This window comes from Crotalus tigris, unplaced genomic scaffold (assembly GCF_016545835.1).
Source record: "Crotalus tigris isolate CLP2741 ecotype Arizona unplaced genomic scaffold, ASM1654583v1 scf7180000017631.5181431, whole genome shotgun sequence".
Lineage (NCBI taxonomy): Eukaryota > Metazoa > Chordata > Lepidosauria > Squamata > Viperidae > Crotalus > Crotalus tigris.
Genome location: NW_024096525.1, coordinates 110,704 through 127,863, shown reverse-complemented (window position 1 = coordinate 127,863; position 17,160 = coordinate 110,704). Strand labels below are relative to the sequence as shown.

At 40.2% G+C, this 17,160-nt stretch overlaps 1 protein-coding gene across 3 annotated transcripts in view; it reads right to left on the bottom strand.

Annotated features, from left to right (window-relative positions):
- The window catches only part of TTK (TTK protein kinase), a 64,688-nt gene that overhangs the window by 14,178 nt on the left and 33,350 nt on the right, over window positions 1-17,160 (bottom strand). For 2 of the 3 annotated variants that reach the window (XM_039334442.1, XM_039334441.1), the window contains 8 exons: window positions 16,336-16,432; window positions 16,172-16,253; window positions 15,963-16,060; window positions 14,654-14,744; window positions 12,465-12,576; window positions 10,568-10,746; window positions 6,279-6,445; window positions 5,456-5,576 (listed from right to left, as the gene is read on the bottom strand). In XM_039334442.1, coding sequence (XP_039190376.1) covers window positions 5,456-5,576; window positions 6,279-6,445; window positions 10,568-10,746; window positions 12,465-12,576; window positions 14,654-14,744; window positions 15,963-16,060; window positions 16,172-16,253; window positions 16,336-16,432 — 947 coding nt within the window. The remainder of the gene's footprint in view (window positions 1-5,455; window positions 5,577-6,278; window positions 6,446-10,567; window positions 10,747-12,464; window positions 12,577-14,653; window positions 14,745-15,962; window positions 16,061-16,171; window positions 16,254-16,335; window positions 16,433-17,160) is intronic. The other variant, XM_039334443.1, reaches the window with a different exon arrangement.

Below are 17,160 nucleotides of genomic sequence, written 5' to 3'. Positions count from 1 at the left end.
CTATAACTGTCCGTTTTGAAACTGGAACCAAACAAGACAGACACAGACTTCAATGAATAGTTAGAACTGCAGAAAAAACAATTGCTACCAGCCTGCCTTCCATTGAGGACCTGTGTACTGCATGAGCAAGAGGGGCGTGAAAATATCTACACATCCTGGACATAAACTGTTTCAACTTCTTCCCTCAAGATGATGCTATATAGGGCATTGCACCCAAAACAACAAGGAGAGTTTTCCCCCCCATGCCATCACTCTGCTAAACAACTAATTCCTTCAAAACTGCCAAATTACTTAGTAATGCTGTATTACTATTATTCTCATCTTCCTATTACCTATCCTTATCTTCTTATGACTATAACTTTGTTGCTTGTATCTTACAATTTATATTATTTTATTTAGTATCCTAGTATGATTTATGTTGTTCGCTTAGCTAGTATCCTATGACTATCGCTAAGTGTTGCATCTTATGATTTATGATGAATGTGTTGTAATTTATAATTTATGATGAATATATTTATGTTGATTATGATCATGATCTATCACTAGTGCTTGTAAGTACATTGAGAACTTATGCACTGGAGACAAATTCCTTGTGTGTCCAACTACACTTGGCCAATAAAGAATTCAATTCAATTCAATTCAATTCTTAGCTTTCAGACTGACTGTACATGCAGGTAATCCTCAGCTTATGATCAATCACTCAGCAACCATTCAATCTTGTGATGACACCCCCCCACCAAAGCTTATGACCCAGTTTCAAAGTTCCAACAGCCTCCCCCACAATCACATGACTGCATTTTGAACTTCCGGTTTCTGACAAAAACTGCCCCATAGTGAACAACAGGTCACTTAACAAACATGGCATTCATTTAATGACAGTTGCATTTGTTTAACAACTGCCGCAAAAATGGCTGTAAAAATCTGGTTTGGTCACATGACATTCTGCTCTACAACCATCACCATTTATGACCATAATTGCAGGGCTCAATTATAGTTGTAACTTGAGGACCACTTGTGCATAAACGTATTGATACATGTTTAAAAATCAGTCCTTTGACCACGTTAAAAAAACCCAACTTTCCTGAAAATCCAAGATTTAAAAACAGTCTCAAAACAGCCCTAGCATTACATTTTGATGAAGTTAAAAGAGCGACTGACCTTAAAGGGATTTAGTTTCCAATCATTTTGATATATACAATTAACAGAACAATTTAAAGTAGACAAAAAGATCCTTGCAACTGAACATAAATCAGCATTTGAAACTGAATTACCTGCAAATTGTGAATATGTGATTGCTAAAATGTATAAGCTTTTACTGAAATTGGAAGAATAAGTTAAAGAGCGTACGATAAAATGGGTGAAGAACTTTGGTTATCATATGAAGATGGATTAATGAGAAAATATGTGATTGTAAAAAATATTTTTTATAAAATGATATACCATTGTTATATGACATTAAAAAATATTTCTAGCATGTACAAACATGCTTCCAACTTTTGGTAATGTGGAAAATATGAAGTATTGTTTTATCATGCCTGTGGACTTTTTAAAACCTAGAAAAATTTGGTTTCAAATACATACAGTGATACAAAGACTAATATTCAAACCATTCAAAACCAGAATTTTTTTGCTGGGACTAATGAATACACAACTAGAAAAGACCTTTGAAAGATAATTTTTGTACATGGTATCTGCAGCAAGATTATTATATGCATAAACATGGAAAGGCTCTGAAATACTTCACAATGGTTGGTGAAGATGACAAAATTTGTAGAGATGACAAAACAGATTTGCTTGATTAGGGAAAGACAACAACTACATTTGTCAGTGACAAAACAGAAAAAAATGAATTTGTGATTTATGAATTTGACAATAGAAAGAAGGGAATCACAATGTAATTATACATATAGAAGATAAAATATAACTGCATTTTATTGCATTCATAAGTGCAATAAAGGAGATTGGAAGCTGCTTTTTATATTTCTTTTCTTTCTTACTTATTCACTAACTTACTTTCTTATTCTTTTGTTTGTAATTTATTTATTTATCTTTTTCTTTTTTTCTACAAATTTGTATTGTTTTACTCTGTAAAAATAAAAATTTAGGTTTAAAAGAGTTAATGTTAATATGAAATCACCAGCAAAATTCTTAACTCCTTCTTGCCCAAATGAATGAAACATTATTTAGAAATCAACACTTCTTTTGGATTACTTCCCGGCTCGATTTGAATGTGAGATGTGGCCTGCCGGGAGAGGGGGATGGTGGGAGGGAGACCTGCGGGGTGGGTGGGGAGTTTTCAGGGGTGGAGGTGGGCCGGAACATCCCGGTTATCGTAGGGAGAGGTAGATATGGCAGGAGCCAAGGGGTGGGCCATCTTCGGGGAACAAGGACTCGCTGCATTAGAGCGATTATCTGTTCCGACCCCTTGGACTCTTCTCCAATACCTGGAGAGGGGGGTGTTCAGGACCCTGGCCTCAGGCTGCTGCTTTTTAATGCCAGGTCGGTTATTAATAAAGCCCCCCTCATGCGGGATTTGATATTGGATGAGGAGGCCGACCTGGCATGTATTACTGAGACCTGGCTGGGCCAAGAGGGAGGTGTTCCTCTCTCAGAGATGTGCCCAGACAGGTTTCAGATAATGCACCAACCGCGACTCCAGGGAAGGGGTGGGGGAGTGGCGATTCTTGTCCGAGAATCCCTAAGACCTCGCAGGATCCCAGCCCCAGACGTTGTTGGGTGTGAGTCCCTTCTCTTGAGGTTGGATTCAAGGGTTCAGTCGGGTTTGTTGTTGACATACCTGCCTCCCAGCTGTGTGACAACAGCCCTGCCTGAGCTGCTAGAGGGGGTAGCCGGGTTGTCGGTGGAATTCCCCAGGCTTATGGTGCTGGGGGATTTCAATTTGCCGTCACTCGGCGAATCCTCTGGTGTGGCTCAGGAGTTCATGGCTTCCATGACAACCATGGACCTGACCCAGATAATTCAGGGTCCGACCCATAGGGGAGGACACACGCTCGACTTGGTATTCCTCTCGGGGCAGTGGAGACGTGATTTCGATTTAAGGGGTATAGTCACTTCTCCCTTGTCATGGTCGGATCACTTCCTGTTGAGGTTAGATTTCTCGGTCCTACTCCCCTACCGCAGGGAGGCGGAACCGATTAGGTGGTTCCGCCCCAGGCGTTTAATGGACCCGGAGGGGTTCCAAATAGTGCTTGGGGGTTTTCCTGATTCCCTCCTCCACGAACCGGCTGAGTCCTTGGTCGCTGCTTGGAATAAGGCGGCATCAGGGGCGTTAGACCGGATCGCGCCTTTGCGACCTCTCCGTGATTGTGGATCCCGGAGGGCACCTTGGTTTACCGAGGAACTACGGGAGATGAAGTGTCAGAAGAGACGTCTAGAGCGACGCTGGAGGGCTAGTAACTCCGAATCCGACCGGACACTTCTAAGAGCCTATATTAGGACTTATTTAGTGGCGATACGAGCGGCAAAATGTTCGCATTTTTCCGCACTTATTGCGTCTGCAGAATCTCGCCCCGCCGCCCTGTTTAGGGTGACCCGTTCCCTACTTAATGTTCGGGAAGCTGGGGAGCCCTTACAGGGTAGAGCGGAGGAATTTGTGCAATTCTTATCAGACAAAATCGCTCGGATTTGGACAGACCTAGACTCCGATTGGGCAGGGCCTTTCGAGATGACTGGGGCAGGTCTTAGCTCAGTTTTATGGGATGAATTTGAGTCTGTGACTGCTGAGGATGTTGACAGAGCGGTGGGAGCAATGAGCGCCTCCACTTGTTTATTGGACCCGTGTCCTTCCTGGTTGGTCTCGGCTGCCAAGGAGGTGACACGAAGCTGGCTCCAGGTGTTGATCAACGCTTCGTTGAGGGAGGGGTCTTTTCCACAATCCCTGAAGGAGGCGGTTGTGAGGCCCCTGCTCAAGAAGCCTACCCTGGACCCGGCTGATTTAAATAACATCCGTCCAGTCTCCAATCTCCCCTTTGTGGGGAAGGTTGTAGAGAGAGTGGTGGCGCTCCAGCTCCGACGGTCTCTGGATGAAGCGGATTATCTAGACCCTTTTCAATCTGGCTTTAGGCCCGGCTTCAGCACAGAAACCACTTTGGTCGCGCTGATGGATGATCTCTGGCGGGCCCGAGACAGAGGTTATTCCTCTGTCTTGGTGCTACTTGACCTCTCAGAGGCCTTCGATACCATCGATCATGGTATCCTTTTGCGACGACTCGAAGGGGTGGGAGTGGGAGGCACTGTTTTACGGTGGTTCTCCTCCTACCTCTCTGGCCGGTCGCAATCGGTATTGGTGGGAGGGCAGAGGTCAACCCCGAGGCCCCTTGAATGTGGCGTGCCACAGGGGTCGGTCCTCTCTCCCCTCCTATTTAACATTTATATGAAGCCGCTGGGTGAGATCATCAGACAGCACGGGGTGAGGTTTCATCAGTATGCTGATGATACCCAGTTATATATCTCCTCCCCGAGCTCTCTCAGTGAAGCGGCCGATGTGATGGGCCGTTGCCTCGAAGCCGTGAGGGTCTGGATGGGGGTTAACAGACTCAGGCTCAATCCTGACAAGACCGAGTGGCTTTGGATGTTGCCTCCCAAGGATCATGTCGACTGTCCAGTGTTGACTCTTGCGGGGGAAAATATACCCCCTTCAGAGCGGGTTCGCAACTTGGGTGTCCTCCTTGATCCACAGCTGAATTTGGAACATCAATTGACGGCTGTGGCTGGGAGGACCTTTGCACAAGTTCGCCTGTTGCACCAGTTGCACCCTACCTGGACTGGGAGGCTCTCCTTACAGTAACTCACGCCCTTGTCACCTCACATTTGGACTACTGCAACGCGCTCTACATGGGGCTACCCTTGAAAAGTATTCGGAGACTACAGTTGGTCCAGAATGCAGCCGCACGAGTGATAGTGGGTGCTCCTCGATACACCCACGTTACACCTATCCTCCATGAGCTGCACTGGTTGCCTATTGGTCTCCGGGTCCAATTCAAAGTGTTGGTCATTACCTTTAAAGCCCTATATGGCTCAGGGCCAGGCTATTTGCGAGACCGCCTACTACCTCATAGTTCCCTACATCCGGTTAGATCCCACAGGCTGGGCCTCCTTCGGGCCCCGTCGGCCAAGCAGTGCCATTTGGCGGGGCCGCGGAGGAGGGCCTTCTCTGTGATGGCGCCCACGCTTTGGAATCAGCTCCCCCTGGAGATTAGGACCGCTCCCACCCTGTTGGTCTTCCGTAAGCTACTTAAGACCTGGCTTTTCCGGCAGGCCTGGGGTTTATAAAACCTTGCCCCTGGATGATTGTTTTTGTATTGTTGTTTGTTATGTTTTATGTGTTTTTTATTGTTAGCCGCCCAGAGTCCTTCAGGAGTGGGGCGGCTCATAAATTTTAAAAATAAAATAAAATAAATAAAATTATGTTATACAATTTAAAAATAGCTGATACCTGTAATCCACTCTGTAGATGGAATGGAGCTGTTGGAGTACAATGTTGCAAATATGAAAACTGATTATATGGTGTAGTTGCCTTAGCCATAGGAAGAAAATTATTTCTTACAACTGGAGTACTGAAATGGGAAGAAAAGATATAATTATAATCTTTGCACAAAATACTGTATCTCCTAACAATCGTATTTGTAAGTAACGAACAACCTGTTTTTTCTTTTCGAGCACTAAATTTTGAAGATATAAAGTTTGTTTTATTGAACTATTGTGGAGTATATGCTATTTCAATATTTTAAGAAATACTTTAGGCCAACATGAAATAATTTTTAGAATTACTTTTTCACTTTCAACTTTATATGATTCCCTCAGAACATATTTCAATTGTTCATTTATGTGTCTTCTTATGTACAAAAGTGATGGGTTAAACCAGAGGTTCGCAACCTATGGGCCGTGGCCTCTTGGCTACCGGGCCACATGAATGGCTGGCCAGTATGCGCACGTGTGCGTGCACTCCCCCCTCCACAATCGCAATAACACTGCCCCAAGCATTGCACAGGTGCTAGCCCCGTCCTGAGTGTTGCGCGGGCGCTAGCCCTGCACCCTGCTTCACACAGGCGCTAGCCCCGCCCCCAGCATCGCAGGGGCACTCGTGCCACACCTTTTTGCATTGCGTGTGCGCATGTGGCCCCATGCCTCCCCTTTCCTTTCCCTCCAGACAGCCATCCTAGAAAGGTTGGTGACCTCTGGGTTAAATTGTCCAAAAGAAAATTCAAATAACCTATAAATTTGCATATTAAAAAAAATCCAGCCTCAAGTGAAATTACCAGGCCACATAATCATGAATCACGTTGTTGCGAGGTGTTCCGCCAACAAAAACTTGATTCTTTCTGTCTGAAGCAGTCTCTGGTGAAATGATACGTGAAGCTTGCTCTGACGGTGAACATCTTTTAGGAACTGGAAAAGCAGCATGTTCAAAACTTGAACTTTTTCCCTGCAAAATGGGGAACACTTTTATATGATTGGTTCTTAACAAGAACATAGTATATGTCCACTTCCATTGATTCCTAGTGGACAATATAAATTGAACTAGAAAGCAGAAATGGATTATATTACTTACTCTCTACAATGAGTGCAACTATCTTAACACTACTGGGGGAAAAAAGTCATTGGAGAAATCATAGAATCATAGTGCTGGAAAGAGCCTTGGAGGTCTTCTAGTCCTGGGCTTTTCAACCTTTTCACAGATTGTACCATTTTTAGGACATGACAATATTTGAGTACCACCAGTGCTTAGCGAGGTGTCAAAAACTTGATGACTAAAAAAAAGGGGGGGGGGATTTTGAATTTTACTGATTAGATTCATTTGTTGTTATAGAAATGGCTAGTTTATAATATTATAGAAAAGTAAAAAGTTGAGGTTCAATGTTAATGCTTCCTTCTACTGCAACAGAGGAAGTCTGTTCTTTTTCCCTTCTCCCCCTCACTTTTCCCCCTTTTTCCTCCCCACTGTGTCCTACTATTTGCTTTTGTATTTTATTCTATAATCTAATAAAATATTACAAACTGTAGAAAAAAAGGGGAAAAGTACCATTTAAATTTCTTTGGTGGCTGTTCTTTTGCTGAATCACTTTCCATTTGCACTGACAAATGTATGATGAATTTATCCCTGTTTATTAATATGCACCACTACCAGCTAGCTCAGGGAACTTCAAACTTGGCACTTTTAAAACTTGTGGACTTCAACTCCCAGAATTCCTCAGCCCTCACAGCTGGTTGAGGAATTCTGGGAGTTGAAGTCCACAAGTCTTAAAGTTGCTAAGTTTGTAGACCCATGAGCTAGCTGGTCAGCCCTTCTTAGCTCTCCTTCCAGGGTAGTAAGAATGCATCCCCCCAATCCCTTCCCTGTACCCTTAAAGACACAGGAATCAAGTACAAAGCAAGAAAGGCTTACAAAATAAAGAAACACATAAACTCTGGTTTTTTTTTAAGCTGCCTCAGACGTGTCACATGTCACAATGTTGCAATCCAAGACTGAAAGGCTCTGGCAACTGTGAAAAGCTTTACCCTTAAATTAAGCCTTTTTATCTTCAAAGAAAACTTTCTAAAAGCCATAGACAGACTCAAGATAAGGGGGTAAAACTAATTACATTTGTTTAAAGGGATTAAACCTATGGAAGTCAACATTTTTCACTCATTGATAGCCTAAAATACAGTCTAAAATATTTGAGTAACCAAAGCACACAAAGGAACCTCTGAATTACAAAATGCTGTAAAAACTGTACAACAATCCTTATGGTAACCCAATCAAGCTGCCAACTGACCCAGAACTAAATAAGCCCACCTCCTTTCCGACATACTTGTCTGCCAGCTTTTCGTTTTATCAGCGCTGATTGCATTCTCCTAACTGGAGAAAACGAAAAAGGGGACTTTTTCTTCCAGCAACAGCTGCTGCTTCTTCTCTGTCCCTGTTTCCTCCCTGCCTGCTGAGCTCTTCTTCTCTTTCCCTGTTTTTTTTCCCTTTCCCACCCAAACCACCTCCTTTTATAGCCTCTCTTCTCCTCCTCCCTCCCTTTTTCTTTAGTTCACCTCCAACTCCGTGCTGCTTCCGGAAGCGCCAATCAGCTGGAGCCCTGCTGGCTCCTGGGGCTTCTGCAGAGCCCCAACAGTCCTGCAACTGCAGCTGCCTCTCCCTCAGGCTTGGGTCGCTTCAGCTCATTCCCCTCCCCTGCTACACTTGGCTAGCAGTCACATACCACCTGCCACATGGCAAAGTACCACAAGTGGTACACATACCACCGGTTGAAAAGCCCTGTTCCAGTCCAACCCCCTGCTGAAGGCAAGAGTGCTTACTCCATCCCGGACAAATGGTTGTCCACTCTTTTCTTGAAAACCTCCAGTGATGGAAGTAAAAGTAAATTGAAATCACAAGTTTATTTTGCTTTTCTAGATGATTAAATGCACTTTTTATGACTTCAGCAAACAAGGTTAAAATGAACACAATATTGTGTAATATGCAATCAAAGCCAGTCCAGTTGAATTTTTTTCCCTGAATGCAAACAGTTATGCTTTCAGTTTTGCAAATCTAACCAGAATGTGTGCATAATTTAGATTCTGGTATATTTTTCTGTTTGGCTGAAATAACCAATCTATCTATCTATTAAGCTTGTGTAAGTCTGAAAAGTGCCTCTGTTTTCTCCATTTTGAGCAAAAATTCAACCAATTTTCAGGCTTATTAGCAGTGATCATAATCTGAGTAACAGCTCCAGAATTATCTGTTCTATAGCTTTACTTTAAACTATTTTATTGTGGGAAGGGAATATAAAAGCGCAAAAGAAAAATTGTTTTTTTCCTACAAAGGAGATTGTTGTAGATCAGGGTGGATAATAATTGATGATTTTCTTTAAAAAAAATTTAAAAAATAAGATTTTTTTAATTTAAATTGGATTTTTTTATTATTTTTATCAAATTTATTTTAATAAAATGCTTTTGGAGTAAAAATCTATCTAAATATAGTTTTCTATTTAAGATACATTAACAATTTAATTTATTCAGCATGAAATGGAGGCTGTATATTCTGCAATATTTACATTTTTGGTAAATTCATTCAATGAATCCAAGCTCCACAAACTAAGATAACATGCATTGCGTTAATGCATTCACACAATTTCACACTAACCATGAAATAAATCATAAAACAAAGTTCAGGAATATTCCTTTATCCCATTGTTTTGCAAATCTATGTACACCACAAACTGTATTATTGTTTGAAGAGAAATGCATCTGTACCAGGCTCTAAGTGTTTTAATTAAATAAAAGAATTTGAGTAATTCTCCAATTATGTGTGATTAACCTATTAACCTAAAATCGGTTCTGATATCGCTGTTTTACTAACCTGACGGCTTATTATTCTAAATAAGAAACCTTCATTTTGTTTGCAAATAATATTAAAGATTCTAACTACCAGCAAGAATGAGTCCTTACATTTAAAGAGCACCTGTCATTTCAGATCCATCATGGCAATGCCTGTTAGCGGGCATCCACTCACCTGCTGCTCACCACATCCCTCACCTTGTTGTGTCACTGCATCACCAACTGTCCCATTAAAGTGAATGGCACAGTTGGTGCGTCAACAGCAGGTCAGAGGAGGAGCCAGGACAGAGATGACAATTGCTCTTTAATAATCATGATTTAAATCGACTTGATTTAAATCAAATCCACCCTGTTGTAGACTAAGGGCTATAGTTTAACATCTACCTTTAACAAACATGTTGTTTATTAAAGTAGATGCTAAACTTAGTTTTTAAACCTCCTTTGTAAGAAAAATCCATTATTTTTCTTCCTAGGGTTTTTTCTGCAAATAAAAGGTCCACTTATTTGGACCAATCAAGCATTGATCCATTGGTTATGGCAGGAATTGATCAATCAGGTTGTCCCCGAGCTTGACATCATGGGCTGAGAGAGTGTGACTGAATCAAAGTCACCTAACCAGTTTTCATGCCTAAGGCAAGACTTGAACACAGAGTCCTGTTTTCTAGCACATTTGGAATGTTGACATGTGACGAACATGTTTACAAAATGTGTTGTTGCTATGGTTACCATGATCAATCACAAAACAGCCATTTATCACAAGGTGGGCTATAATTTCCCCCCCCCATGCTCTCTGTCATCTTAGTGCCCACCTGAGTATGCCTAAGTATAAATGTGACTCTAAAAGCTAGTGCTTTCCAGATTCCTCTTTACTTTTCTTGATACTTTTTAATAATCATAATTATAATTTATCAAATTTGTATGTTGATCAATTCTCAATGACTCTGGGTGGCTTATAATAATCCAAAGAGAAATTAAAATAAATCAGGTGGAACAAGGAGTCTGGTGGGAATTAAATGAGATATCAGGGATCATACTAATATGATCCCAGGCACTAGACCGCATACCTTCACTTTAGAGTAATAAGGTTTTTCCTGGACAGGAAAAAATGGGGTCAAATAAAAGACACAAAACATCACTATGTTATAATTCTAGCAAATGTACAATCTGAAAAGCCAGGTAGTTCAAGTTCATTTTTTGCATTGACTAAATTAATAATCTGAATTAACAGACTTTTTAAAAATACCTCTGAGTTTCTTTTATACTGTGTTTCAAGATGGGACCATTTATTTTTAGATGCAAGACAATTTAATCTCAACTGCTCCTGCTCCTTTTGGCAACTTCCAAGAGAAAGAAGGGTCTGCTGTTGTCCTTCCAGGCAGGCGGATTCTATTATTCTTGGTTCTTCCTGCAGTATTTCAGTTTCTGAAACAAACAATGTAGTTATTAAAATGAATACGACAGTTGAATATCTAAATAAAAGAGCCAGTCAAGAAAAGGGTGAATCATACAGGAAATATTCTAAAAATTAATCTATTTGTCAATTTCTATTGTTTTCTATGACTGAAACTCCTAAAAAGATTTGAAACTGAAAATAGAATTCCCTTGAATTGTGTTTCAGCAGAACATAGCCAGTTCAGAATTTTTAGACAGAACATTGCAGGCATGGCTAGTCCTCAACATAGAACTTCAGTTCTTTAATGACCATTCAAAGTTGCAGCAGCTCAGAAAGAGTGCTTTACAGTCTGTAAACTCATCATAAAATACTGCACCGCCACTCCTGAAGGTCACCTAATTGTGATCAGGGTGCTTGGCAACCTGTTTGCACTTACGACCAGTTGCCAAGCGCCCCACAATCACGTAATCATCGTTTGCAATCTACTCTGAAAGTCAATGTGGGGAAGCCGGGAAGGTTGTAAGCTACTGCCACCTGCCAAAGGATTCCCCTTTTCTTTGAAATCCCTGCTTCATTTCTCCAACCCAGCTTAGGAATTCCCTCCATGGATAGAGAGGAGGTGAAGATCTCAATTTCATTTCTGTAGCCCACTGCAGGAATGTGCACAGAGGGCAGCTGCTTGCCCTCCTTACAAATGGTGGTCATAAGGTAAGGACTACCTATAGTCTGGAGAAATCAGTATGAATCTATATTGCTATATTTTGGGGGGAGGCAGGCAATCCAGACGCGCCGTGCACTTTTCTCCCAAAGGGAGACTGGAAGTTTTGTCTGCTTGCAAATGGGGTGCTTGGAAACTGAGGGATTCACTCCATTTCCAACTGCCCCATTTGCAAGCAGACGAAGCTTCCAGTCCCCGTCATTTCTCCATCCAGGTGAAAAGTGTTTGGGCGCCTATGGGGCGCTTGCAGTAGCTCTACCACACCTGCCTTACCTCGTGACGGCAGCACGGCAGGCTACGCGGCCTTCTGCTGCAAGCTTCCACAGAAGGGGGCCAGCAGCCACGTGGGCTCCTGCTGGATGGGGTTGTTGGCACCGATGAGATAAGGCAGGTGTCAGAAAAAAAATAAGGCATCCCCCAAAAGTAAGACCTACTGCCTCTTTTGGAGGCAAAAAAATATACGCCCGGGTCTTATTTTTGGGAAAACACAGTACAGATTGTGCAATGTCTATTTCTATGCTCTATTTGAGCATAGAAATCTATGCATACCAGCTTAATTGCCCACAGAAAGCATATTTTAAACTAGCACAGAGTCAGGTCTTGACACTTTTCCGGAAAGTTGGAAGACGGGGCCTGCCTCGCCTCTGAGAACAAGATGTTCCATAAGGCAGGGGCAAAGCAAAGAATGCTCTCTTCTTAGACCCCACCAGTCTTGCTTCCCTTTTGGAATTACATTTTCAATAGAAAATGCAAAGCCAACTTTGACAAACAATATTCAATACATAAATCATAAGCCTTTGCAGTTCCTTAAATTCAAAGGAAAAGGATTACTTTGGTGCGTATGGAGGCAGTTAAGAAGCACTTTTTAAGCTCCTTAAAGCAGCTACATCTTAGTCAGGATCGTGAGGCTGGGCTCCACAGATGCACTGAAATCTCACCTTATTCCTTTTGAACCCAGAGCACTGAAGAGTGCTAATAAATTATAAAAATAACAAAAGTTATCATAATTCCACATCCATTAAAACAAACCTCTTTTTTTAACATAAACAGGGTCATTTTTCTCCTTTAATGTTAGAGTTGAATTCATAGCACTTTCTGAATTCTCTTCATCTGAGTGTCTAAGATTTCTAATTGGCAAAGACTAAATAAAAGAAGAAAAATAAAGCTCCAGTTAATGGCTGCATGAGCACACACCCCTTTCCCCATTTCCACTTGCCCCAAAACCACAGATGAAAATGTGCACCACAACAAGGTGGTCTGAACCACGTTAAGCAGATGTGCCCTTCAAAGAGAATTTATGGCACAGAAAACAGTGTCCCAATCTATCCTAGTCTATACAAAGTACCAATGGCCTACCAAGTTTAAAGGCTCTATTGTACAATGCAGAATGAAATATAGAGGTTACTGCAAAATCTCTCTTGAAAAACTTACAGCATCAGAATCAAATCTCACCTAAATCAAAGAGTCTAATAATGAGTAGAAATTTCAAGCATGTCATAAATATTCCATTTATAGTTACAATATATCAGTTGAGCATTCGGTTCAGATGTACTTTTATTTCATCAACTGCTGTGTTGTTGGTTAAGGCTGAATATCTAACATTTACTTTTTGACTGCTTTCAAGGGAAAAGAAGGATGGAAGAATGTACAGTTCACCCACATTTGTCCACACTGACTGTTCTACTTTATTTTATTTTGTAAGATAGCACTGAATCATATCAGTGACTATGTTTTAAAAATAAGGAAAAACATCTTAAATTCAAAGCTAAGGGTCAATACAAGTAGTCCCCAACTTAGAACTCTTTACTTAGTGACCGTCTGAAGTTACAACGGCACTGAAAAAAGTGACTTATAACTATTTTTCACACTTACGACCATTGAAGAATCCCCATGGTCGCATGATCAAAACTCAGGTGCTTGAATATTGGCATGTATTTACGACAGTTGCGCTATTCCGAAGTCATGTGATCACCATTTGTAACTTCCCAGCTGGCTTCTGACAAGCAAAGTCAATGGGGAAGCCCAGATTCACTTAACAACTGCAGTGACTGGCTTAACAACTATGGCAAAAAAGTTGTAAAACTCACTTGACAATTTTCTTGCTTAACAATGGAAATTTTGGCTCCAATGTACCTGCCACTCATCAAACTAGGAAGATTCAGTGTGTAAATGCAAGTGATACCTATTTCCTAATATTAAATCATGTTTGTACTTAAATAGCATTAGCACTTAGACTTATATATTGTTTCACGGTGCTTTACCGCCCTCTCTAAGCGGTTTACAGAGCCAGCCTATTGCCCCTAGCAATCTGGGTCCTCATTTTACCAATCTTGGAAGGGTGGAACACAACTTGTTTATATAACAGGACTATCTTCTTCATTTGAATCCCGTCCCAAAATCTGCTTAGAAAAATTCCTCCCCACCCCTCTCAGTATGACTCTATTACCAAATTCCTATTTTTTCTATGAGTCAGTTTGGTGCAGTTATTAAGGCCTCAGGCTAGAAATCAGGAGAAAGTAAGTTCTAGTCCTGCTTTAGGCACAAAGCCAGCTGGGTGACCCTGGGCCAGTCACTTTCTCTCAGACCTAGTAAGGAGGCAATGGCAAACCACTTCTGAAAAACCTTGCCAAGAAAACTGCAGGGACTTGCCTAGGCAGTCTCCAGGAATCAGACACGATTGAACAGAAGAAAATAAATGATCTATACTGTATGCAGAATGGAGCTCTCTAATGATGGGCCAATCGGTCTGCTCTTTATTTCAGTGCAAGCCACATTTAACAAATACTCTAGTTAGAACGTCTTCAAGAGTGACTTTCCTTCAGGTACCATTCTATTTTCTTTGATAAAGGGAAGAGGCGATTGATATTATCAAGGCCCACATGTGCTAGACAATTTTATTTGGAGCACTGCAAGCACAGTTCTGCTATTTTCTCTGCAGTATTAAATGAATTGTCCCAGTTGGTGCTACACAGAAAAAATATTTTTCTCTAGGAAGGACACAGCATGTTCCTGAGTGAAGAAAGGACACCAAGAAGCACATCTTCCCTCCAACAGCAGAACTCTGATATCTGCCCCTCCACAGAGTCTCTTATTTGTATCTGTAACTCCTACATGCAGTTCCCCATCATTTACATAATCAAATTCTATTTATCTCAGTCCTCCTCCTCCTCCTACATTATAAACTATAACAACAGACATGAAACAGATTATTCGATTACCTTCAAGTCTCTGGGTAAATAAGGACCACTTTGGTTAGGTTTTGATTCAGGCTGTAGTAACTGGATCAGATTGGTTCCAGATGTTTGCCTACTTTCCCAGAATATTAAAATTTAGTTACAAAGTTCCAGACATAAAAGCAACAGTACTCAAAAATTAGCAAGGAGAACAAGCTAATATAATAGCTACTTAAAAAAAAAAACTGTCTCAATTTGGCACTTTTTCTTGTTAAATAAACTCAAACAATTTAAAACAAATAGACTTCAATATAAGTTTTCCAAAACTCTATGGCCTTGGGTTTGTCTTTACAGTCCTTTCTGCCCTTTCACAATCCTAATTCAAAATTATCTTTTAGAAGCAAATGAGTTTGGAACATTACTCTGTAATAGAGATGACCAGCTTGGGCCCCAGAGTTTTGTAGTTACATCTTAGCAAAATTTTTAAAGCTATTCAGATGTCTGGAAAGTTACCTGCTCCTTCCCTGTCTACTACTTGTGGGAAAGAAACAGAAAAACAGACCCAATTGTTCTGGTATTTTATCTTACTCACCGTAAGCATTTAACACCCAATACATTATCTCAAAGAAAACTTAATTGTTCCTTACTGTACATACACATCTATCACACTATTCCCTTTCATGATAAGTAATGTTATAGGAGGCACAAAAAAAAGGAGTAAGAAGTAGTAAGCCAAAAAAAAAATAAGAAAGCATGAGGAAAAGGAATTAAAAGTAAATCTATTACATCCTTCCCCTTTCACAAACACATATCTAACTACTTTTGCAGATACCTAGAAATCTATTATTTATTATTCTGCCTTTTTTCATCTATAACTCAAGGTTGTGAACATACCAATATTCCTTCTTCCTCATTTTCCCCACAGCAATAACCCTGTGAAATGAACTGGGTTAAGAGAAAGTGACTGGCCCAAAATCATCCAGCCATTTTTTCTTTCATTCCTTCATTAATTCATGCTCTTTATCATTTAGTTCAAGACCGAATCTTTAATGTGGTCTGGTCGTCACCAAAAAGCTCCAGCAGATATTCTGCTGCCCATCATTTACTCAGTCAATCAAGGTTTTTCAAGTTACGCTTAGCTAGTAAGATAGAGAAGAGGTGTAGATTAAACTATTGGCCTTAGTTTTCTCATATTTTGGCTAACAAGCCACAAATGCAACCAAGCTTGCTCAGGCTATTTTGTACAAGGTAGAGGCTTCCTGTTGACTCTGTCCTATCAACTTCAAGATACACACAGGATACTCTTTCCTGTCAAAATCCCCAAAGCCTTCTCTATAGGCAGTTTGTTTCATACCTCTTTGCAACAATAGGAATTTCCATCTTCAGTGATTCATCTGTGTCACTCTCACTTTCATTTATTAATTGAAGAGGAACTCTCCCAAAGGTACATTTCTAAATAATCAAACACAATGGAACTGATCAGATGCAAATAAATAAATATAACAGAAGCATAAAGAATATGTTGTTTTTGTAGAATAGTTATAGAAACATAAAGCTTTCTACCTGATTAGACTTATTCAATTGTGTTAATGGTTTGCGTCCACCAAAAACCAGTTCAGACTCTCTTGGGAAATCATTTTTTTCTCTAAAATGAAAATATGAGATATTCAGTTATATCAACTAAGGCTAGAGCATTAGAATGTTGTGTACTATTTTAATCCACTTACCCTGGGAAAAAATTGGGCATACTGGTAGTAATCTCATTAAAATCACTATTTTTTTTCTTATTCTGCAAGTTTCCAGTTATATTGTGCAAATTTGATCCTGTAAATATGCAATTTATCAAGATACAAAATTAAAATATTTTAGCCAATCTCTGCTGAATAGTGTACATTTAAACATTACAATAAAATTCACATTTCAGAATACACGTTTTAATATATTTTACCACAACACCTTGAAGAACTTTAAGAAGTTTACTCATCTTTTTCTAGCAAGTAAGGCATGGTTGAATAACATTTTAGGATTTGAATTAATGTCATATCATGATTCATAACTAACTATACACTTAGATCATTCTAAATCAATCAACATTATCATCATTCTTCTAAAATTCATATTATCTATTGGAGCTATGCAGTGATCGGATTCAAACCGCAAAATGTATTTCCAAACGCATGTGGACTGGCATACAGCATTTATCAGGAACATGTTAAAGCAACTGCATCTTTTCCTAAGTTAGCATATTTATATTTCACAGCTGATGCATGAAATCCGAAAAAATGTGCATTTGGTTTAATGTGAGAATGAAATATTATGTGCATATCCATCTGTACAGAATCTAAAACACATATATAATACTTGCTGACATCTAGCCAAATAAAAATATCTAGTACTTGGGAGCAGGCTTCAATGCTTCCAAAGTTCTTACTCCTTCCCCTTAATAAAATAATTTTAAAAATGATGCAGAAAAATATAGAAAATGAGGAAAATTAAACATATTTATTCATTTATTAAATGTATATGCTGCCCAAAATGCCAAAAACAATTTA